At 41.9% G+C, this 21,756-nt stretch overlaps 1 protein-coding gene across 3 annotated transcripts in view; it reads left to right on the top strand.

The window, feature by feature from the left end:
• si:ch211-250c4.3 (uncharacterized protein LOC100535981 homolog) overlaps nucleotides 1-21,756 on the top strand; it is a 33,730-nt gene that overhangs the window by 5,658 nt on the left and 6,316 nt on the right. For 2 of the 3 annotated variants that reach the window (XM_044046434.1, XM_044046433.1), the window contains exons 2-6: nucleotides 4,944-5,683; nucleotides 13,655-13,816; nucleotides 16,933-17,092; nucleotides 20,444-20,571; nucleotides 21,589-21,713. In XM_044046434.1, the coding sequence (XP_043902369.1) occupies nucleotides 4,944-5,683; nucleotides 13,655-13,816; nucleotides 16,933-17,092; nucleotides 20,444-20,571; nucleotides 21,589-21,713 (1,315 nt within the window). The remainder of the gene's footprint in view (nucleotides 1-4,943; nucleotides 5,684-13,654; nucleotides 13,817-16,932; nucleotides 17,093-20,443; nucleotides 20,572-21,588; nucleotides 21,714-21,756) is intronic. The other variant, XM_044046435.1, reaches the window with a different exon arrangement.

Below are 21,756 nucleotides of genomic sequence, written 5' to 3'. Positions count from 1 at the left end.
ACATTAAAACACACAATTTGATCAAAACACAATGCAAATCAAAGAGAACAGAACAGAAAATAGAAATAATCATAAATTAGATAATAGAGCATGAAATATGGTCGTGCAGAATAAAACTATTAAAATAATGTACAGTGCTTTAAAAGAGTTATAAGTACATGAGAAAATAAACCTGGATTTAAAGAAGAAAGCCTCAGTGGCCGTTTTAAAAAATGTCTCAAGGGTCTTAAGGGTCTGGGATTAAAATGGGATTAAAATGCAGATGAATAAAAGTGGAGAGGAATTAAAGTGAAGATTTTTTCTCAGAAATGTGAAGAACTGAGCTTCTCATTGTCGGTGGATATTTGACGTATACAACGTCTTTACAGTCCGATAATTCTGTGCTGCTGCTCGGAGCAGACACACTTTCACTTTCATGACTGATTCAGAACTATGCTGACTCCTTTTCTGTCCCCTATTTTTTCCCTTTCACCACAACCGGCCTAGGCACATGCTGCTCATCTTAGAATCTGCTTCTGCCAGAGATTTATGGGGTTTGTGGGGTTTTCTCTCTTCTCTTTTCTTACTATATTTCGACGCTATACAAATACAATGAGATAAGATTTGAATCAAACTATGTGACAGTCACAGCAGATTATAAGTGCAGCTCATTGTAAATAAAAGAGTGTTTTTTCCCCTTATCTTATCGTTTGTTGTTTGGTTTAGTTACTTGATATTTATTTGTGTTGCCACTTGGGTTTCAAAGGGGTGGAAATCTTCCCAGTGGAAGTTTTCCATGGGATAGGGAACTTCAGTTTGGGAAGAACTTGGAAACTTTCCATAGGAATAAATGGGAAAGTTTTGCAGCCCTATTTGTGCAAAGGCCTCGTGAATATGTTCGTCTCTTCTCTCCTTTCACGTGACATCTGGCTCATTTGGCCTGAAACCAGGTTTAACCTCTGTTTACACCTGTGCTGCATTTATAGCTTTAATGAATCACCTTCTTTCTTTCTTTTTTTTGACTTCCTAACACCCGCCGGCTGCTTCTTATCACGGGACAACGTCGCTGTTTGCCCTTCAGCCGTCTTTGCGTCAGCTTTAGAAAGTCATTCTCACGTCGACAGAGTCACCTGCCTTTTTCTCACCGTCCTCACCTTTACCTCTGAAACTCTGACCTGAGCGACTCAGACGCCTGGAATGTGACTGGAATACGACGGGAAATGACTGGAGGACGTATTTAGAGTCTTAGGGACGACCTCTCCTGAGGCGGAGGAGAGGTGAGACAGATTGTCTTTAATTATATGTTGTCGAGTCCCAGAGACCTGGAAATAGCCCGAGTCAGCCCGCGGAGACAATTACAGGATAGAGATGTGTTTGTGTTGTTTTCAGGGAGGGATGAGAGCAGCTGGATCAGGGCGACACCTGTCCAGCTGAAGGTGTTTGCGTGGAGAGGATCGAGGGGGAAGGACGAGGGATTGTGTCACAATAGCACGGCGTCGGATTACGCGGCTGAGTTGGCCAAATAACTTCACAGTGTGTAATTAAAGCACAACCTCTTCCTCCTCCTCCTCCTCCTCCTCCTCCTCCCTGTCTGTGGCTGTTTCACAGGACAGTAGAGCCCGGAGAGTTAAGACTTAAAAAACTAGAGTTTGTTTGAACTGCTGATGTTTTACATATTTGATTTTGGAGCCAAAGGTCCTGGTGAAGTAATTATTCGGTTGTTGTGTCGTGTTGTGTAGTGATGTAAGGGTAGTTTATTATATGTGGACGACTTCACAGCTTTATCTCACCATCAAACAGCTTTTCTTTTTCAAAAAGTGAAACTTAAATTTGTCTTGCTCTGTAAACCACTCACTCTCCCACACCAAACTCAGAGGAGTTCCTGATCCACGTCTGCCCCATCACTTTCTTAACATTGGTTATTTGTGTAACGTCTGAGTTTGAAATCTATCAATCTGATTCACCTCAGTGACACAAACTGACCACACGAGGCAGAAGTTGACCTGCTGTGTCCCTGTGAGCTTAAATCTGTGATTTTCTCTGGTTCAGATGAGGACGGCTCCTGTATTTTCCATGAGGAACAGGCTGTTTATCAGTGAGATGAAGTTGTAGCAGTAAAATCCTTTCAATCAAGGTGACACATCGATGTCAACAAACGCTTTTCAGCCTTAAAAACATGACCTTTGGATCAGAAAATGACATCAACAGATGTACAGATATACAGAGAACATGCAGCATCAGCACTTCATCACTTTGGATTTGTGCAGATAATCCCATGGGTTATTTCCTATCTCCGTCATCTGGAAACATTTTGTTTTTCACGTCTTTTCTGTCTCCGTCTCTGCCGTCGTTGACTCTTAATCGCAGAACACGACAGTGACTTTGCGGAGGCTTAAACACGGTTTCTGTCTCAGAGACGTAAACACTCATTTAGACTTTAGTGAGTTCACACACACACACACACACACACACACACACACACACACACAGTGAGGTAACGGTGAAAAACAATAACTTTATGACCTCAGCGGAAAAAAAGAAAAAGGTCTGCGCTGGTCTCGACTGTTTCTTTTTTTCCTCAGGGTTTGGCAAAAACAGGAAAAGTGTTTTCCAGCTCACATGAAGAGAGGATTTATTTTGAGAGCTCGACACGTCAAAGATGTGCTGACACGTGAAAATAACGGGCGGAGAGGCTGATGTTTGTGTTATTACATGTCCAGGTTGTAGCTTTGTTTAAAAATATACATTTCTCCAGTGTGTGAATTCTGTCGCCAAGATTCTGGACGTGATGTGGATTTACTCACCACATCATTTTGTTTCAACAATGAAAGGACATGTGACCATTGTGGGCATGACAGAGTCCACATGAAAGTAAAGGCATAATCAGTTTTGATCGAAGCTCATTGGGCTTTTGTTAGAGGCTTAAACTTGCAGAGCTTTTCTGCCACGTCGTCTTTAACACATGTTTGTCGCTGTGTCTGATCAAGTACGACGTAGTAAACGAGTCGTCCCAATTATAATCAAACTAAAATCTAAAGTCACAAACAGATATAAGTAGAGTTTCAAATGACAAATTGTACGTTTACACACAACACAAAGAATTGAATGTGACAAAAGGTGCGGACATAAAAATGACTTCTACAAACCTGAGTTTTGCTCTTGTTTTTGTTTGTTTGTTTACAGTGAGATTTCACACGTTCCATGTCTTTGTCTGTGGCAGTGATACAGCGCCACATACAGGCCTGGGACCTAAACTACAGCTTTTACAGTTGTTTTTGTTTCGTGTATCGAGACATTTCTTCAAACACGGATAATAATGGATAACATTTTTAGAAAGAGTTCAAACTTTGGACATTTGTGTAAATAGTAGAATTCTCGCACGTGAGAAATCAAAGTCAGGAACTCTTCCTTCAATCGTCGTTTTCAATCAGCTGACATCCTGTTTCTGTGAGTCACACACACACACACACACACACACACACACACACTCTCTCGCTCCATCACAATATCAACATCCTGTCTGCTTCCTGTAAACCACACACAAGGAAGTGGACGTCCTCGTGTACACACACACACACACACACACACACACGTGCACAAACACCTCCGTGTTGCTTTGGCTGCGTTTCGGCCAAAAACATCCAACGTTTGTTCACTTTCTCACAGCCGACGACTCTCTCTCCTCCTCGGGGAGGAAAACCAGTATTGACGCTTCAAAGAGCGACTTTTAATCTCATATTTGTCTTGGCATCATCATCATCATCATCATCATCATCATCATCATCATCTGCGAGGTTCACCCCACAACGAGGAACTGTTTTATTTTGCGAGTACGTGCTGGAAAAGCTTTCAGGTTTAATCACAGCCCCCGCCCCTCACCCGCCCTCCCCCCCAAGTCTCCTGTGGGATATGCTCTTAAAATTCAAAGCTCTTGAAAGGGAAGAAATTGTAATTTGACTGACAGCTGGACATATCAGATTGCCCGCGCGGGGGAAAGTGGAGAGGACGCGTCGTCCTGCTCCGAGTCCTGATCTTAACAGGAGCGTCGGATCAAAGCTGCAGAGGACAATGACAAATTGTGTGGATCCTGTGGTATTCCAGGTTATTACATGAACACCCATTCCCCGGGTTTCACTCAAACATCCAGTCGTGTCGTGATAGACGTTCTCTCTGATGGTGCGCGAGGGCCATTAATGCCGGAGAAGCCTGGACCAGGACCAGAGACACGTCAACGGACGTTGACGGAGTGTTTGGAATACCTGAGCACGTCCGCGGGTTCTTTTCACTTTGTTCTTAGAAAGCTCTCAGAATTAATTACAGCTCTACATTAGCCAGCGATTATATAACTTACTATTGTTGGGACGATGGGTGGAGTCTGGCAGACCCTTGAAGACTCTTTGCGTGCTTGACTTTTGGCTGAAGCTGTGGTATTTCAGGGTGTTCTGACTGGTTTGAGAACAGGTCACTTATGCAGATGAGGGAGTCTGTTCCTCACACAAGAAACGTCTCATGCAAGAACGTTTTTGCATTTCTGTTATTTATATTGTACGTCTTATTTATGAAAGAGGATTAAAGCCACTTGTGAACTCTTAATAGAAAAGCCAGAATTCTGACGTTAATCGGATTAGACAACTTGATTTTTCCATCATCTTGTCCTCTCTCTTGTGTCATAGTCTGTTTCACCAACTGTCCATACATGCTGCACCAAACCGAACCGTATCCTCTCATTTTTTAACCCTGTCCATCCCGGTCACTCACAACAACATCTCCAACTCTGCCTCCTCCAGCTCCAGCGCCTCCAGTGCCACTGTCTCTAAAACACACATCATATCTCACAGTCTCACTGCCGTCTTGAAGACATTCCCTTTCACCTTTGCTGCGATCCTCCTACTCTCTTGTTCTGTGTCCATTGTGTTTAGACCTTCTCTTAACTCCTAAACGTTTTATTTGAATCTGTTTTATAGGGAAAGGAGACAGAGACGCCGTGTTGGACAGTGAGGTCGTCCTGACGAAAATGAAGTTCTTCACTAACTTCCACGAGAAGCTCCTGACGTCCGTTGACTCTGGGTCGTCGGAGCAGGACGTCTCACGCGACCACAACCCGACCCCTGAGGTGAATTCCCATCTGGACGAGAAGCCAACGCAGCTTCAAACGGACGCGGGATCTGAATTCTTGCCCGGCGTCTTCTCAGACTCTCAGCTGCCGAGGTTGTATAAGTTTGAGTCCGACGACTCTGGAGTGGATCTCCCCAGCGGAGCCAACTCTCCGTCCACGCCGACAGGCTCCGAGCAGAGCTTTGTGGTCCACAGTCGGGAGTCGTCCTTCCTCTCCTGCAACTTGACCTCCGACCCCAACGCTCTCCCCGATGAACAAGCTCAGACCTCTGAGATGAAACAGGCAGAGGCGGAGGATCAGGACGATGTGTCGATACGTTCAGAGGAACTGTGTTCAACAGCTGAGACAGAAGACCTTCATGGAGATGGAGAGCAGTGCAGATCTTCAGGAAACAGTCCTGAAGGAGATGAGGAGATTTCTGAAGAGCTTGAGGAGAACAGGACAGTAACTCAAAACACCTGCACAGAGGAAATCAGGTGTGGACAACAATCATTGGCAGAAAACCGAGATGACGCGATGGCCAGGAGGAAGAGCGCCACCAGTGACAGCCTGGAGGACTACATGGATGAATGCTGCAGACTCAGTGAGGTAAAAACTACAACATCACCCATTTTCTGCTGTTCATACAGTTTATCAAATGCAAATTAAGCAAGTTGAACAAGGTAAGTGAGATGAAACATCTGTTCTTCTCTTAAGACGCATGCTCCAGCACATTTGCATGACTTGAGATGTTATAGAACTTTAGAGATTTAATTTGAACCCTAACAAGTCTTAAAACTGAAGTTTGAAGTGTGATTCTCTGAGGTTCCAACGCAAACACCAACCACAAGCCACTAAAATCCACTACAATATATAACAGCTAAAGTCAATGTCTCTTTGTAAACCTCCTGCACCAAACCCCATAGAGAAAATCAACACTTTAAGCTCATAGAGACACAGGAGTTGTTAGTCTACTGCTGCCTATTTCAGTAAGTGTGTGTCACTGAGGTAAATGTGAACAAAGAATTTCAAACACTAAAGTGACTAAATAACACAGTTGAACTCACATTTGGAGGCAGCTGTGGATCAACAACTCCTGTGCACTGTGGTGTAAAATCGATGACTTTCTCAATAGGGTTTGGTGCAGAGGATGAGCGTCATACAAACTTCAGTTTCCAGTCAGAAAATGCTTTTTCACAGTGAGATAAAGACTTAAACATGTTATTAGGATACAGTAAAAAAACAGTGTCTGAGTCTACGTCTGTGTTTTGACGTCTGACTCTGCACGAAACATGAAACATACACCTGTACTCATTCATGAGGACGTGCGCAGACTTGTTTCATTCATGTTACAGGAAAATAAAAAAAGAGAGTTCTTTCACTCACCCACATCCAAAAAGAACGAACGAGGGAGATCAAAGCATGGGGGCTACAGAGAGCGAGCACCTGACAGCTGTGGAAGCTGCAAAGTCATAATCACCCGTTTGATGTTCCTGGAAATATCAGAGTCGGGTCTTAACACTGTCTTTCATTACCGCCGCTATGAGACTGACAAGCCTTCAATTTTCAACTTGACGCGGACAAATTGTGTGAAAACAGAGTCTGAAAGACTGAGTTCAACAGGTTAGAAAAGTGACGTTATATTTATAAAAAACTGATTTTAATCACAAAACACCTGAAAAAATGAACATCAATGTAAGTTTATGATATCTAGACAATGTTAAGATATGTAAGATGATGTGTCATTTTGTAAACCACGTGTTCTCTCACACCAAACTCCATAGACAAAATATGAACCAACAATGTAGTTCATGCATTTAAAAGCTCCATCTCTTTTTCTATAAAGACCTTTTCTGGAGACAAGACTTTCATTTCTGCTGGCACTGAAACATGAAAGCGTTCTCCTCAGCTCTGGTGTGGGTGGAGTCGTGGGTGGAGTCGTGTGTTACAGTGCGTGGCTGCTTTTCTTCAGGAACCTGCACATGTCATGCAGCACCTGTTCATCTGCGCTGAGGGACTGACAGATATTCTCTGGCGATACTGTCGCTGACCGCCGGCTGCTCTCATCTGGAGCCTGCAGCGGCCTCAGAGCTCGCCGGCCCTACCTGGATGCATCAAATAGGTGTCAAATATCTCAAATAACTCACATTTTTAGCCAGATAAAGGCCCTTTGATGGCTCCCTGGGGCCCTCGCCGAGGTACTGTAATGGTATGTAGGCAGTAGCTTTCAGGAGCACAGCATGTCAGACCTGAGGAGTGCATCAGTGACAGCGTGGCGGCGGCGGCGTGGCCCCCAGAACGTTAGAATCATCACTTATCACCGCAGCTAATAATGTGATTCCTTTCCCTGTGTCGTATTCACTGGATTCAAACATGTGATCAGTGAGGACTTTCTCTGAGTTCACCCACATTCTGCACTTCTTTGTCTGTCGTTCAAAGGATAGATTGTGTCTGTATGAGGTGCAGACACAGAGTCACCTGCCTGAGCTGTGCATGCGCCCTGCTGCCCCCAGATTTTAGCCACGTAGCAAAGGGCTCACCTATTAAAACTTGAGGTTTCTTAACTCCACCTTATCTTAACAATATGTTTATGCCTTTAACAATGCTGTAAAGTGAAGTTTGTAAAATTCTCCTGCACCAAATCCCATTGAGAAAATCAGTGATTTTAGCTCCTGGTTACACAGGAAGTGTTGGTCTGCTGCTGCCTCATTTGGTAAATTTAGGTCACTTCTTTATTTATCTAAATAAAGGATTTAAACCCTGAATTCACAAGATACCATAATTAGTTAATTATGAAAGTAAAACTGAAGAAGCAGCAGTGATCGGTGACTCCTGAGTGACATGATGTAAAAATCGTTGATTTTCTCAATGGGGTTTGGTGTGCGGTGAATAGTTTACACAACAACGCAAACGTCCGTTTCCAGTCTGTGTAACAGTGAAATAAAGTGAGAAAACACATCAGGATATCTTTCACTTACGTCGTAGCCTTATCCCCCTTAATATTCCCCTTATATATTATATATATATATATATATATGTATATATATATATACATATATATAAATATATATATATATACATATATATATGTATATGTATATGTATATGTAGCAGAAGAAAGGATTTTATTAATCTCACACAACACAAATCTGAAGGTTCTGATGCAGCACAGCTGTCATATTTGTGACATTAGGCAGCGACAGTGATCATATGGAGCTGTTTAGCCGCGTGTGTCTCGTCTCACACTCAGACTTCATTAGAGCTTCATTGCTGCTTGTTTACTTCTTTACTTTGAAATCTGAATTGAAGTGTTTACGGGTTCAGGAGCTTATTGGTCTGAAAGAGTGAGAGTTTTTATTTATATTTCCAAACAGTTATAGCTTTGTAGAACAAAATTTTAATATAAGAGAACAAAATATGTCAAAAAATGTAAAAATGTCAAAAACTTTGTTTTAACTTGTTTGATGAACTGGCATAAAATATGTAAATTGTGGCTAAAACCAAATCAAACCAATATCTTCCTGTTCTGACGTCTGTCTGTCTGTCTGTCTGTCTGTCTGTCTGTCTGTCTGTCTGTGTGTGTGTGCGCGTGTCAGGCTGAGAGAAAATCAGTGTGTACGTGACCTTCTCCTCCTTCTCCTCCTTCTCCTCCCGCTCTGGATTCACATCTGGAGCCTCATTCCTCTCCAACGCTGTCATGTTGGGGGGGGGAGTATTTTGAATGCAACAAAGATAATGGAAACATCCACGGGGGTGGGGTGGGGGGGCTTTGGTTACCATGGCGATCCTGGATGTTGATAGTGAACGAAGGGGAAACACGAACACAAAAGCTGAGAAATTTGACTGGACGAGGTTGAAGTGGAAAATTTCTTTTTTTGGAGCAGTTTGAGGATCAAAAGAAAAAAAGATTTATGAGTGAAACACTGATCGTCAGTGTCTGTGAGTGAAACAGTGATCGTCAGTGTCTGTGAGTGAAACACTGATCGTCAGTGTCTGTGAAAACACTGATGTCGGTGTCTGTGTGAAACACTGATCGTCAGTGTCTGTAGTGAAACACTGATCGTCAGTGTCTGTGAGTGAAACACTGATCGTCAGTGTCTGTGAGTGAAACACTGATAGTCACTGATGTCTGTCTGTGAGTGAAACACTGATCGTCAGTGTCTGTGAGTGAAACCGTCGGTGTCGTCACTGATGCGTCAGTGTCTGTGAGTGAAACACTGATGCGTCGGTGTCTGAGTGAAACACTGATGAGTGTCTGTAGGTGAATGATGGTCTGTCTGTGAAACACTGATGCGTCAGTGTCTGTGAGTGAAACACTGATCGTCGGTGTCAAACATGAGTGAAACACTGATGTCTGTCTGTGAGTGAAACACTGATGGTCAGTGTTGTGAGTGAAACACTGATGGTCAGTGTCTGTAGGTGAAACACTGATGCGTGGTGTCTGTGAGTGAAACACGTCACAGTGTCTGTGAGTGAGTGATGAAGTGAAGTGAAACACTGATCGTCAGTGTCTGTGAGTGAAACACTGATCGTCAGTGTCTGTGAGTGAAACACTGATCGTCAGTGTCTGTGAGTGAAACAGTGATCGTCAGTGTCTGTGAGTGAAACACTGATCGTCAGTGTCTGTGAGTGAAACACTGATCGTCAGTGTCTGTGAGTGAAACATTGATCGTCAGTGTTTTTACCTGATCTACAGTTCAGCGTTGGTCGCTCATGTTCATTCTGGGATGGAGTGGCTCAGTGGTTAAGACCGGTACCTTGTATGCAAAAGACTTCATAGTCATAAGTTTGACTCCACCCCTGGCAGGTTGTACTAAATTCCCTTGTTAGTTGCTTCGGATAAAAGCGTCTGCTAAATGACATGTAATGTAATTCTTCCAGTGACGACATTTTTCCTTTCACCACCACCGGCCTAGGCACATGGCTGCACATGTTTGTCTGGTTCTTCCAGAGATTTTCTTCCTGTTAAAAGTGGAGTTTTGATGAAGAAACTGATTTAAACACAACGTAAACAAATGACGTTCAGATAAATAACAGTTGCTGTGGTTCCTTCTCGCTCATGAAGCTCCGTTTTATCTTTTGGAAAAGTCAAAGATGTCTGTGATCTGACGTCAGTCGCTAATGTTTCACCTACGAGCGTTCGTGCCAACGCTGAAGAATTACCCTCACGCTACGTTTCACGTCTTTGTGACCTCACTCACTTCCACATTACTGCGCCTTGACTCAGCGGAAGTGCAGCAGGGTGTGTGTGTGTGTGTGTGTGTGTGTGTGTGTGTGTGTACACATTCTGAATCCCACTCTGGTTTCCTGGCTGTGGATCACTCACTGGTCTCTGTGGGGCCGTGGATAAGATCAGTCTCAGCCCCTGATAACGTCGCAGACTCAGCCAGAGCGGCTTCTTGTTGATGGACCGACCCCCTCAAAAAAACCCTAAACCACCCATCAACAACTACTCCAGAGGAAGTGAGGGTCGTCTCCTGCACGACCTTATCTAAAGAAGCCACCGATAAACCAGCAGCAGCTCTGGAGACCTGGACTTAGACCAGAGTTTGTGAGGAGTCGACAGTTTCCACCTGACTAATGTTAGATTAACGTGCAGCAGCTTTCTGGATTATTACAATAATCCAATCTGGGTGAAATATTTATACACTCAGGTCTTATTTAAATTGCATGTATCCAGATATCCAGCTAAAAAATGACATGAGATCCAATTTTTCCAAAGTTGATTTAAACCACATGCACAGGTGGTTTTGCATGTTGTTCAGATTGGAATTAAATTTTTTTTTATAGATTTATTTTAATCTGAACGTCTCAGTCGCTCATGTAAGATTTCTAAATGTCTTCCCCCAGGAGTCCAACACTACAACACATTAGGAAGTGAGCAAACAAAATGAACCCCAAAATCAAAAATACACAAATTGCAAATAAAACATGGATTTAATCATTCAGAAATATTTGTATTTTATTTGTTTGAAAATACACTTTTTCTTTGCAATGATCCAAATTTCACAACTCTTTTTGAATTTGTGCTCCAAACTTGTTCTTTGCGCTTTTTGTTTGCGATTCTGACCAAATGTGGGCGGGGCTTATGAAGCTGCATGCTGATTGGCTACTGAGTTTTGGAGCAACAGCTCAGTAGACTTATTTGAATTATTTGAATTATTACATTTACAATTAAGTATCTTGTCAGATGTCAGTGAGGAAAACCTTTTGGGAACGAGTTCCAAACGGACAGCGAGTCCAAACCCGTGTCTACTTCCACGTCCATTGAGCTGTCGGTCCAAAACTCAGTAGCCAATCAGCAGGCAGCTTCCTAAGCCCCACCCATATTTGGTCATAATCAAACAAATGACCACGGCGCACAGAAAAGTTTGGAGCGCAAGCACTAAATTCCAATCATTGCAAACAAAAACTTTTCACGACAAATAAAATACAATCATTTTGAATGAGTAAATCCTGTGTATTTTTGATTTTGTGCTTCATTTCTGTTTAATACTGACACAAGTATAATTCCATACAGGTCTGTAACTACAACAAATCCACGTGGGAAGACGAGACGATGTCAATGTGGATCTGATCACTTGTGATAGATAATGTGAACATTTGGTTCAGGGAAATCAGATTCTGATCAGATATCTTTACAAGCACTTACATACGTGTCATCTCTACAAGAGTCGTGTGGGAAAGAGTTCACGGTCAAGAGTGTGTGTGTGTGTGTGTGTGCGTGTGCGTGTGCGTGTGTGTGTGTGTCTGTGTGTGTGTGGGAAGTGTGTGATGTCAGAACCTCAGCCTGTTGTGGCTGCTGCACCATTGTTTGACCCGTGTTTCCAATCAGCTGCTGCCTGACTGCAGTTTCAGTGTGAGCAGCACAGGAAAGAGGCCAAAGAAACCCTGACCCGCGCTCACGTCCGGCTTTTGTTGGGATCCTTTCAGGAATGTTGAGGGAACGGATAAATATTGACCTCAAATTTTCCCTTTTTTCCCACTAAATTGCTGCAAAATCTGCTTCTCCTGGACTCGAGGTCAGCGTTCATGTGAATATTCAGACACGTGAAATTTCCTCATGAAGTCACGAAACTGGATTTTTACATGAATAATAATAATAATGTATTTATCCAAGATAAATCCAAACATCTAATCTTTAAATCTATGCACACAGCTGTTCAAACACAGCTGGGAATCGACCCGTCAATCAAATATGCTTGTGTATGTGATTTTCACAATTCTTAATTTGCCTTTAAAGGCCTAGTTCAGTGTATTGTTTTAATGACAGACCCTTTCCTGATAACTACAATTAGATTATAACCACTCACCATTCTACAAAATCATAAAAATAAACTTTATTTCGCACTTTTTCTCACCTTTTCCCTCCGAAAAGTGTTTTCTGTCCCAAACCAAACCCCATAGAGAAAATCACAGATTGTTAAATCACAGCACACAGGAGTTATCCATCCTCTTCTGCCTCCACCAGTAAATCCACATGTGTTATTCTGTGAATTCTGTGTTTTAAAAATTGAATTCGGATTCACCTCAGTGACACAAAGTCACCACACGAGGCAGCAGTAGAGCAGCTGCTGTGTCCAGGTGAAGTAATATGTTGATTTAGTCTATGGGGTGTTGGTGTGGGAGAGGGAAACGTTTGCAAAACTTGTATTTAATGTAAAAAAAAAATGCTGTGTAGCAGTGAGATAAAGTAAGTGTGCGACTATGTTTGAGTTCTTCATAAAACGACAGAGAAACTTTCACCAAATAAAAAAAGGAGGAAGGAAAAAATGTGTTAACCTCAGGCAGAGTCACAGGTGAGTGATCGCTCTCGTGCAGGACAGGAATGTAACAGATAGTTTCAAGAAGTCTCCTTGATGTTACCTGTCAGCGGGGAAAAGATACTACTGACCTACTTTCCTCAGATTATAGTGCAGAAGTCATTTAAAGGACAAACTCTAATAAAACTAATAAAAACCTGGAGTGAGTGAAATAAACGTACACACGTCAAGATAAGATATGTACATGTATTCATTTAAATTTTAAATGTGTTTTCTCTGTCTCTTGTTAAAGAGCAGGTAAAATGAATATTATGGCAATAATAGAAGATATAAAAGTTGGCACGTGTAGGATATTAATGTTATTCAGTTAAAGCACACAGGTTTAGAACATTTAAAAATAGTAAAAGTGTGATTTTTCAACTGTTACTGGCCATTATATGCACTAGTGTACAATAAATATAAAAGGTAAATACACAAAATGAAGTTAAAATAAAGAAAAGTTGATATGAATAATTGCAGTACCATTGTAAGTATGTGTAAACTGTATATTCAGCTGTAGTTTTGTAGATACTGTATATTTTGTTCTTTTTATATTTTTATATTCTACACATTGTATGTATATAACCTGTTATTTCGTAAACCTGACTTGACTTATCCAGCGTTGATGTTTTGTCTTTGTTCCATTGGTTAACTTTGGTTTTTCTTATCTTTATGTGAAAGTTCAGAGTGATGAAGTCACAAGATTCCTCGTCCGTGCGCTCATACTTGACTGCACCACTTCATTCTGATTGTGGTTTGTTTGTGTTTGTTGGTCCAGGCAAAGACCGGGAGCTCCAGCGCTCCGGGTTCAGGTCTTGGTTACCTGCAGCACATCTGTCAGCTGCTGGAGAAGATCGGTCAACTCCAGGAGACAAACCTGCGGCTGCAGAGACACATCTGCTCTCTGCAGAAGGAGAACAGGACGACAAAGGCCAAAGAGGTGAGCGACTGGTTCTTCACATATGTTCTGTCAGGTTCTAATGGTTCTAATGGACTTGGTCTGGTATGGTTTTCCATGACTTCATAGTTCCTCCTCAACGTGGGCGGAGTCGTCATAGCACGGCTCTGTGAAACCGCCGTGACATGAAAAAAAGTCATAAAAAGTCACCCATACCTAAACTCAACCATATTCTGATTATCTTGTGACTCTTTCTCACCAAAATTAGTTTGTATAATTTCAAAAGACACTGCTAGAAAAGTGTCATTTTCCATTTTCCTTTCACCACAACCTGTCTTGGCAGATGCTGCACACCTTTGAGTCTGGTTCTGCCAGAGATTAGTTTCTCTTCTGTTGAGGGGCAGAGTTTTACAAATCTTTGATTGTCTACAGAAAATATTCACATTTCAGAAGCTGAAAAATCAAGATTGACATCATGACATTGTAGATTTTGATTATTTTGATTGAGGAGCTAATGTGAACGTGGTCCTTTATCTTCTGCCGTAGAACCAGAAGTCATCATATCAGTGAGCGTTTTAATAGAGGCACTGGCGCAATAGGATCTTCACAAAATCCTGAACGGACACCAGCGTCGTCAGTTTTTCCCCAGAGAAGTCCACAACTTCAAAGCTTTTTAAAGAAAAACCAGGCCAAAGAGAAAGAGAAGAAAGAGAAGGATCAACGTCACGACTCGTAAAAACACCCATATCAACTCCATAAATCATTACATCAATCATAACAGCTTTAAAAATAGCTCTAGCTGCAGTTTATTAGGTGAGTAACAGTCACGTTTAATACTGTAGACTGACTCTTAAAGTAAATATGTCATCATCAAAGCTGCACATGTCTGAATGTGTTGGACCACACCAGCCGTTCTCCCGTCTTAATCCCCGCTGTGAGTTTCTCCCCAACGTGACGCGACTGTGACACATGAAAAGAAGGGAAAGAAAAGCGAACTGAATTACCGTCTGAATGAACCTTTCAGTGACATCAGCTCCACAGTCACAGCTGGAAACAGGACAAAACAACAGCTCTGAAAGTCCACTGCTGTGTGTCTGCGATATGTAAATAATAATATATTTGCTTTTTATCTCACTGTTTAACAGCTTCTTCCATGTGGAAACTTAAGTTTGTGTCATTCTGTAAACTGCTCACTCCCCTTCACCAAAGAAAATCATCCATTTTACATCACAGCACACAGGAGTTGTTGATCCACTTCTACTTTTATATACGTGTTATTTTGTGTCTTTGGTGTGAAAACCTTTGTTTGGATTTACCTCAGTAGCACAAAGTGACCACACGAGGCAGCAGTGGACCTGGAGCTCCTGTGTCAACATGAGCTAAAATCACTGATTTTCTCTATGGAATTTGATATGGGAGAGAGAGTGGTTTTACAAACCATAGTTTTCAGCCAGAAAATGTCCGTCTAAATGTGAAATAAAGTCTCAGACATATTCTTAAGGTGCACGAAATAACTAGAAAATGAATCAGACAAAGACAGAGTTAATCAAAAACTCAAATATCTGCTAACATAGGCTGTTCACAAATAAGAATACACCTGCAATTCTCTTATGAATAATAACAATAATAATACATTTAATTCATACAGTTCTTGAGATGGCTGTAAAAAACCATGGCAGACAAGCTTAAACAGATTTCAGTGTCAAATAAAGGCATAATCTTTTATTATTTAAAAAGCTGTGCTTCCACTCGTCGCTTCTGCAGTAGAAAAAAAACAAAACCCCTGGAATCTGTGAGGCGTTTGTGGTCCTTAAAAATCTGGAGGTTTAACAAAAACAAATGTGATGAACCGTGACTGTGCCACGGCGTCGTCCTCCCCCGATGATCCTGAAGAATACAAATGAACGGTTGTTATGTAAGAAAGCTGTGCTGATATCAGGAGGGGAAACGTGTGTGTGTGTGTTGACGTAGAGGCCCTTTACTCCGCTGCCTCCACAGTAGGGAAAAGGTAAAAGAGGTGAAACGTAGGCAGAAAAGAGAAGGAGGAATGTTTTGACAGAAATTGGGACGACTTTCTATGTTTTTCTCCTGTATCAGTGGGTGAACGACAGTATAAACATTATTCCATTCCGTGGGAACACACGTGTTGCGTATATTTTGTGCAGGTGATGTCATAACACTCACACTCACGTGTTTTACACGTATCCATCTATAAATGCAAGAAATGTCTGTCTCCTGATCACGTAACTGTCAGATAGTTTGACTGACAGGCTTCAAACTTGGCAGGTGACTCGCTCGGGGCACCACTGTGTGGAGTTCCAACTTTGACGCTGTTTGGATAAGAAATGCAAGAGAAATTGGTTAAAATGTGACAGATCACTAAATATTACTACAACAGCCACTTTCACCTTTCTCACACACGGCGATGACTGAATCATTTCAATCTGTCTTTATTTGTCATTTTTTAATTAAGTTACATCATCATTTCAATTGCTTTATCAATGCGAGATGTAAAAAAAAAATAAAATTAAATAAACTGAACGTTTGTCAAACAAAAATTCACAAAAACAGGCATTGCACTATTTACCTTTAAATAAGCATATATCTTTTTTTATATAGTTAAAAGACTTCGATTATCCTTTGTTCTACAAGCAGGTGGCGCTAATTCACCTGCCAGTATGTGACGTCTTCATAAGAAGGAGAGTTTGTCTTCATTAGCCCCAACGAGTGAAAATAATATAAGGAATGGTTAAAGATTTTCCATCAAATAGTGATTAAAAACAACAGAGAATGATGATGATGTTATAAGGGTCACATATTGGAGCAGTGAATTGTAGCCTTACCAGTTTGTATCCTGGTTTGACCGTTAACGTGTGAATGTGGGTTTTCTCCAGGTTCTGAGGTTTCCTCCCACAGTCCAAAACCACACAGAGGTTAATTGTACACTCACACTTCAGAGTGAATGGTTGTTTTGTCTCTGTTTGTTGGCACCGGGCCACGTGTCCAGGGTCTGACCCCGCCCTTTCGCCCTATGTCGGCTACGATTGGCTCCAGCTCCCCATGACCCTCAAGTAGAGGATTAAGAGGTAGAAAATAGACGGATGGATAATGTAATACTCAACTGCTGGTTTGTTTTTATCATCTTTGTCTTCATGTAGGAGTTTGTCCAGCAGCAGTGCATCTGTGGAGCTGCCGGTCTCGTCCTCCAGCCCGTTCAGAAGAGACTCTCCAGGAGTGAATATCCGTCCCTGAACGGGACGCTCTCTGACCTGTCCACCATCCCCGAGGTCACCCAGCATCCTCTCATACCAACCACAGGTACAGTAATGCTCATGTCATCATCATCTTGTTGTGTTCATATCTTGAAGGGATCTTCAGGAGTTAGATGAAGGAAACTGAACTTGGTTGAATGAAGCTAAAGCGGTTTCTTGTCTCATCAAAGAGTTTTCTTCAGTTCTGAAGATGGATTCGGGTTAGGAGGTCCAAGGATGTCCATGTACTTGGACAAGGTTTTCATGCTTTTGACTATTGTTGTTTGTCTACAGTTAGAAGCAGAGATGTCTTCTGATTGGCCAACAAGGCTCTACAGTTACAGTTATATCTGCTAACTTTTGACTGGATTTAACAGCAGGTTTTCATGCAAATGAAGATGAAGTGCATGCGGACTGAATTATTTTTAAAAAACAAAGGACGAACATTTCTGTTTTCAAAGTCCTTTGGCCTTAGTTTGAAAATTGGAACTGCATTTTCGTCTGGACATCCACACCGGGACCTTAACTTTATGTCCTGATTGATTCTGATCAGTTTTAAATCAGCTGTAAACCAGAAAAATGTCCACCAACACGTCGTCAATCTCATTCAGAATGTTTTTGTAAAAGCAATTTTGAAATGAAAACGTAGCAGTGTGGACACAGCCACAGATTCAGTTTCTCTGAGTCCGACCCGAAGGTCACTGAAACCACCCTTTAATTAACCCTTGGCGTTTAATTGCTGGTTAATAACCTGCTCAGGTGGGATGTGTCAACAAACACACACACGCACACAACCTAACACATTCATTTCAGTGTTGACATGAATCTAAGAGGCTCTGTACGCAGGCAGCGCTCGTGTTTCACAACCTGAACCTGGATCAGCCCCCACGGGTTTTCCTTGTTATCAGATCCACGCTCCAGGTGACGCTGCTAAATGTTATCATTACAGCTGTGTTTTGCCTAAAAGGTGAGCAACAGCTCAGTGGTCCCTCGGGGGGGAAAGATGGAATTATGACCGGAGTGGGACCTGGGCGGAATTCCTGGCATCCTGACGGGAACACAGAATGTCCCGTGGACTCTGGAATGCCTCGGTTCTTCCTCTGATGAACAGGAAACGGGATCTGGAAGAGAGGCTTAGGAGTAAGGGGAGAAGAGGGGCCCTGGTGAGGTGTAGTGGAGAGGGGAGATCTGCTTAGGCTTGAATGTGCTGCAGAGATTTAAGCTGCCATATGCCATCCTTGGATGGTTTGGGTTGTTTCCATAGAAACAGGTGGATATTTCAGATTGAAAAACAGGATTAAGGGTGTTTCTGTTGTGTTTTTTGGATCGGGGTTTGGGTTTAGAGTGACTGTTTCTTCATACCATACGTGACATTTGGATTTCTTTTTTAAAGTTGGGGGGCGAAAGTTCATTTTCAAACTCTGAAAACATGTTTTACTTAAAAATGAGCCTTAAAGTGCATCAGACCCTCTGAAGGGATCACTCTTTGATCCAGAATAATGTTATGTCGTTCTCAGAACTGGTGAAGAAATGGTAACTTAAACTTTTGGGGTGAAAAGGTCAACCTCATGTGACTAATAGTAAGTTTAATAATAAATAATCTTGTCTTGATTGTGTTTGCTTTATTTTGGTACTCACCTTTACCACTTCCTGTTCCTGTTCTTGGCCTTTGTTTGGTTTTTCCCGCCATTTACCTGACCACGCCCCCTGTAGTTTCCACCCAGTCAACCTGTGTATTTATAGGGGTGGATTTTGCCCTTCCCAGATTTGTTTGCCTGGTTTTTGACCACTTCGCCTGCTCTCTGGATTACTGTTTGGACTTTGAACTGGATTTTGGCTTTCTCTGGATCTGGGTTTCCCGGTGTATGTTACAGTTTTGGTGATAACCAATTGGCAGCACTTAATCTGAGCATTTTAAGCCACGATTGCTTGATGACACAGAATTATCCACTCCTCCTCTTCCTCTAGAAAATAGACAGACCTCTTATCCTGCGGCGCGTTACACGTGATAAACAAAGGTCTGGTCTCCAGTTGCATCTGATCCATGAAGGTCAGAGCTACATACATTTAATTATCTGCCCAATTTCCACGGTACTGTGTGGACCATATGAGAAGTTAGCAGTGGCTCCCCTACGTGGTACGTAAGTATGACCCAACCCTTAACGCCGGTTCAGTTTGGCTCTGGTTGACTTTCCTGACCAAAACATGAGGCACAGCTGAAGCATGACTTCAGGGCTTTTCTTATCTAACTGAGAATAAAAGAAGAGATGGTGGTGTTTGGGGGTGTTGTTGCTGCCAGGAGTAGTAGAAACAGAGTCCATGTGATGGGGGGGGGTGTTTTTGTGGACATGGCAGAGGTGAAGGGAAGGATGAACAGAAACCAAACCAAAAAAAGGAAAAACATCAAACCTTTTCGTTTGCTTTGGTTAACAAGTTGAAAAGTCTGCGCGTTCATGCCTGAACCCAGTTTGAGTGAAACTGGCTTCCTGGATTGAAGAGGGTCAAGACCTCTTTTTTGGTTACGAGAATGATTGAGGAGTTCATCGCTGTCACCAAACAGCTGTACACTGCTGGTGACACAACAACAACAACAACAACAAAAGCAAAGTTATTCACATAGCACCTTTGAAAAACAAACAAACAAACACACATTTATAAAAAAGAGTCAAATCAAACACCAAATTTCAAAAGACAAATGAAACCAGAAAGACAAAAAGTAAAAGAAGTGAATAAAAAATAACTAAAACAAAGTTTAAAAGATGTCCAAAAGCCAAAGAGCTCATTTCAAATATATCTGCTACTAAATCTTAGTATAACTGAGCTTTTTCCAACAGGAAATAAAGTTCTTAAAGAGTCTCTTTGTAAACCTCTCATGCTTCCTGCACCAAAGTCCATAGAGAAAACTAATGATTTTACATCACGTCACTCAGGAGTTGTTGATCCACTGCTGTCTCCGTCTGTGAGTTTAATTGTGTTATTTTGTGAGTTTGGCTTTTGAAATACTTTGTTTGGATTCACTTCAGTGACAGAAAACAGTCGAACGAGGCAGCGACAGAGCAGCAGCTCCTGTGTGCCAGCGAGTTTAAATCGCTGATTTTCTCTATGGACTTTGGTGTGGGGGAGTCAGCAGTTTACGAACTTAAAAAAAAAGGCTGTCTAATGATAAGATAAAGTTTTTATGATACTGTAAACTTAAGCTATTAAAGTGTCTTTTTCTGTCCTCACTGCCTGTCTTTTGAGTGAACAGAGCGCAGTCAGCTGGACGGAAAATGCAGAATAACGTGTCAGCACCTTCATCAACTCTTCTTCTAAAGTCGTGATTTATCATTTTTAAGTGAACTGTACAACATTTGTGTCAAACGTGCCTCACCCTGTAAGCAAACTCTCCCACACACACACATTATTATTAACGTTTCAGACGTGAGCAGCGAGAGTTTGACATCGATCCCACTGTGGAGGAGAAGCCTGAACGGGAGGAGTTCCACTGAGGGGGAGGTCCGCTGCCTCGGGGACAGCGCCGAGAGGCTCTCCTACCCCCAGCGAAGGGTGAGTCATGTGCACGTGCTGCAATGTTTTTTATCATTTTTGTCTTATTTTATGTATGAGGCAAAAAATCCTGTTGTTGAGCCTGGACAATGCACTTGTTTTTAGTTTCCCTGAAACTTTTCACACTGTTGTCCCATGTTTGTCGTCAACACCTGAGTTTGTTCCACGTCCCTGTTGTTACCCTCAGCCCAGAACGTCTACATTTTATAAGAATAACTACAAAAAACAAACTTAAAAACTCCCATTAATAGTCTTGACAGGAAGTAGCCGCACCCTTTGCAACAGATTGTCCAAAAATGTAAAGATAAATCGATGGAAGAAAATTATTTGTTCAGATTTTTTCTTCTGTCTCTCTTTTTAATCGATTCCCAAACACTGGTTCAGGGCCCACAGATGGGTCGTGTACATTTGATTAGAATAACAAAATAGAACATTATTTTATTCAAATTTCCAAAAACCTGCGTAAATAGTGTTGCAATCCGGTCGAAGAAAAACACACAAAAACATAATATTTAGTCAGAACACTGGTTTGCGGCCCACATATGGGTCATGGGGGATTATTTGGGGTCCCCAAAAAAGATTTACTGAATTTTCCCAACCTTTTAATTCAGATTTATGCAAATATGAGTTAAATAACATGTATAAAATGGAAATGATTCATTTACCCATTCAAAAATCATATAAGGAGTTACAGATAGAGCTTTAAACGTCCTTTTTTCCCCACAGTAAATGTCCTAACTCTAGCAATAACACACTGTGGATCACTTTAGCACATGGTGCATTTAAGGTGTGCTAGTTTTACTGTGGAGGAGAAACAGTATCTGAACCAGGTGTGATGTTTTAAATAGATGTTGTCTCTGAGCGAGTGTGCGTTGAACGGCAGATGGATGCTGGACGTCCACAGATCACCTGTTTTCATCTACAACCTCAGATCTACGGAGACAGTGGCGCCCACAGATAGAACTTGATTTCTGAGCTTGAGTTTTGTGTAAATTCTTCTCTGTCTCTCTTGTGTAGCAGAGTGAAAACCACACTTGGGGCCGAGTCAAAGACCTGGTGAGGAAAACTAAGTTAAGGAACCAGAGCAGCAGACTGGGACTTTCCTCTGCCTCGCTGAAGATGTCCTGTCCACAACTCTACAGGTGACGTGGCGTCAAACACACAAATCTTTACAACCATGAAAGT

The sequence above is a fragment of the Solea senegalensis genome, linkage group LG15 (assembly GCF_019176455.1).
Source record: "Solea senegalensis isolate Sse05_10M linkage group LG15, IFAPA_SoseM_1, whole genome shotgun sequence".
Taxonomy (NCBI): Eukaryota; Metazoa; Chordata; class Actinopteri; order Pleuronectiformes; family Soleidae; genus Solea; species Solea senegalensis.
This window is presented reverse-complemented; position numbering and strand designations above follow the sequence as displayed.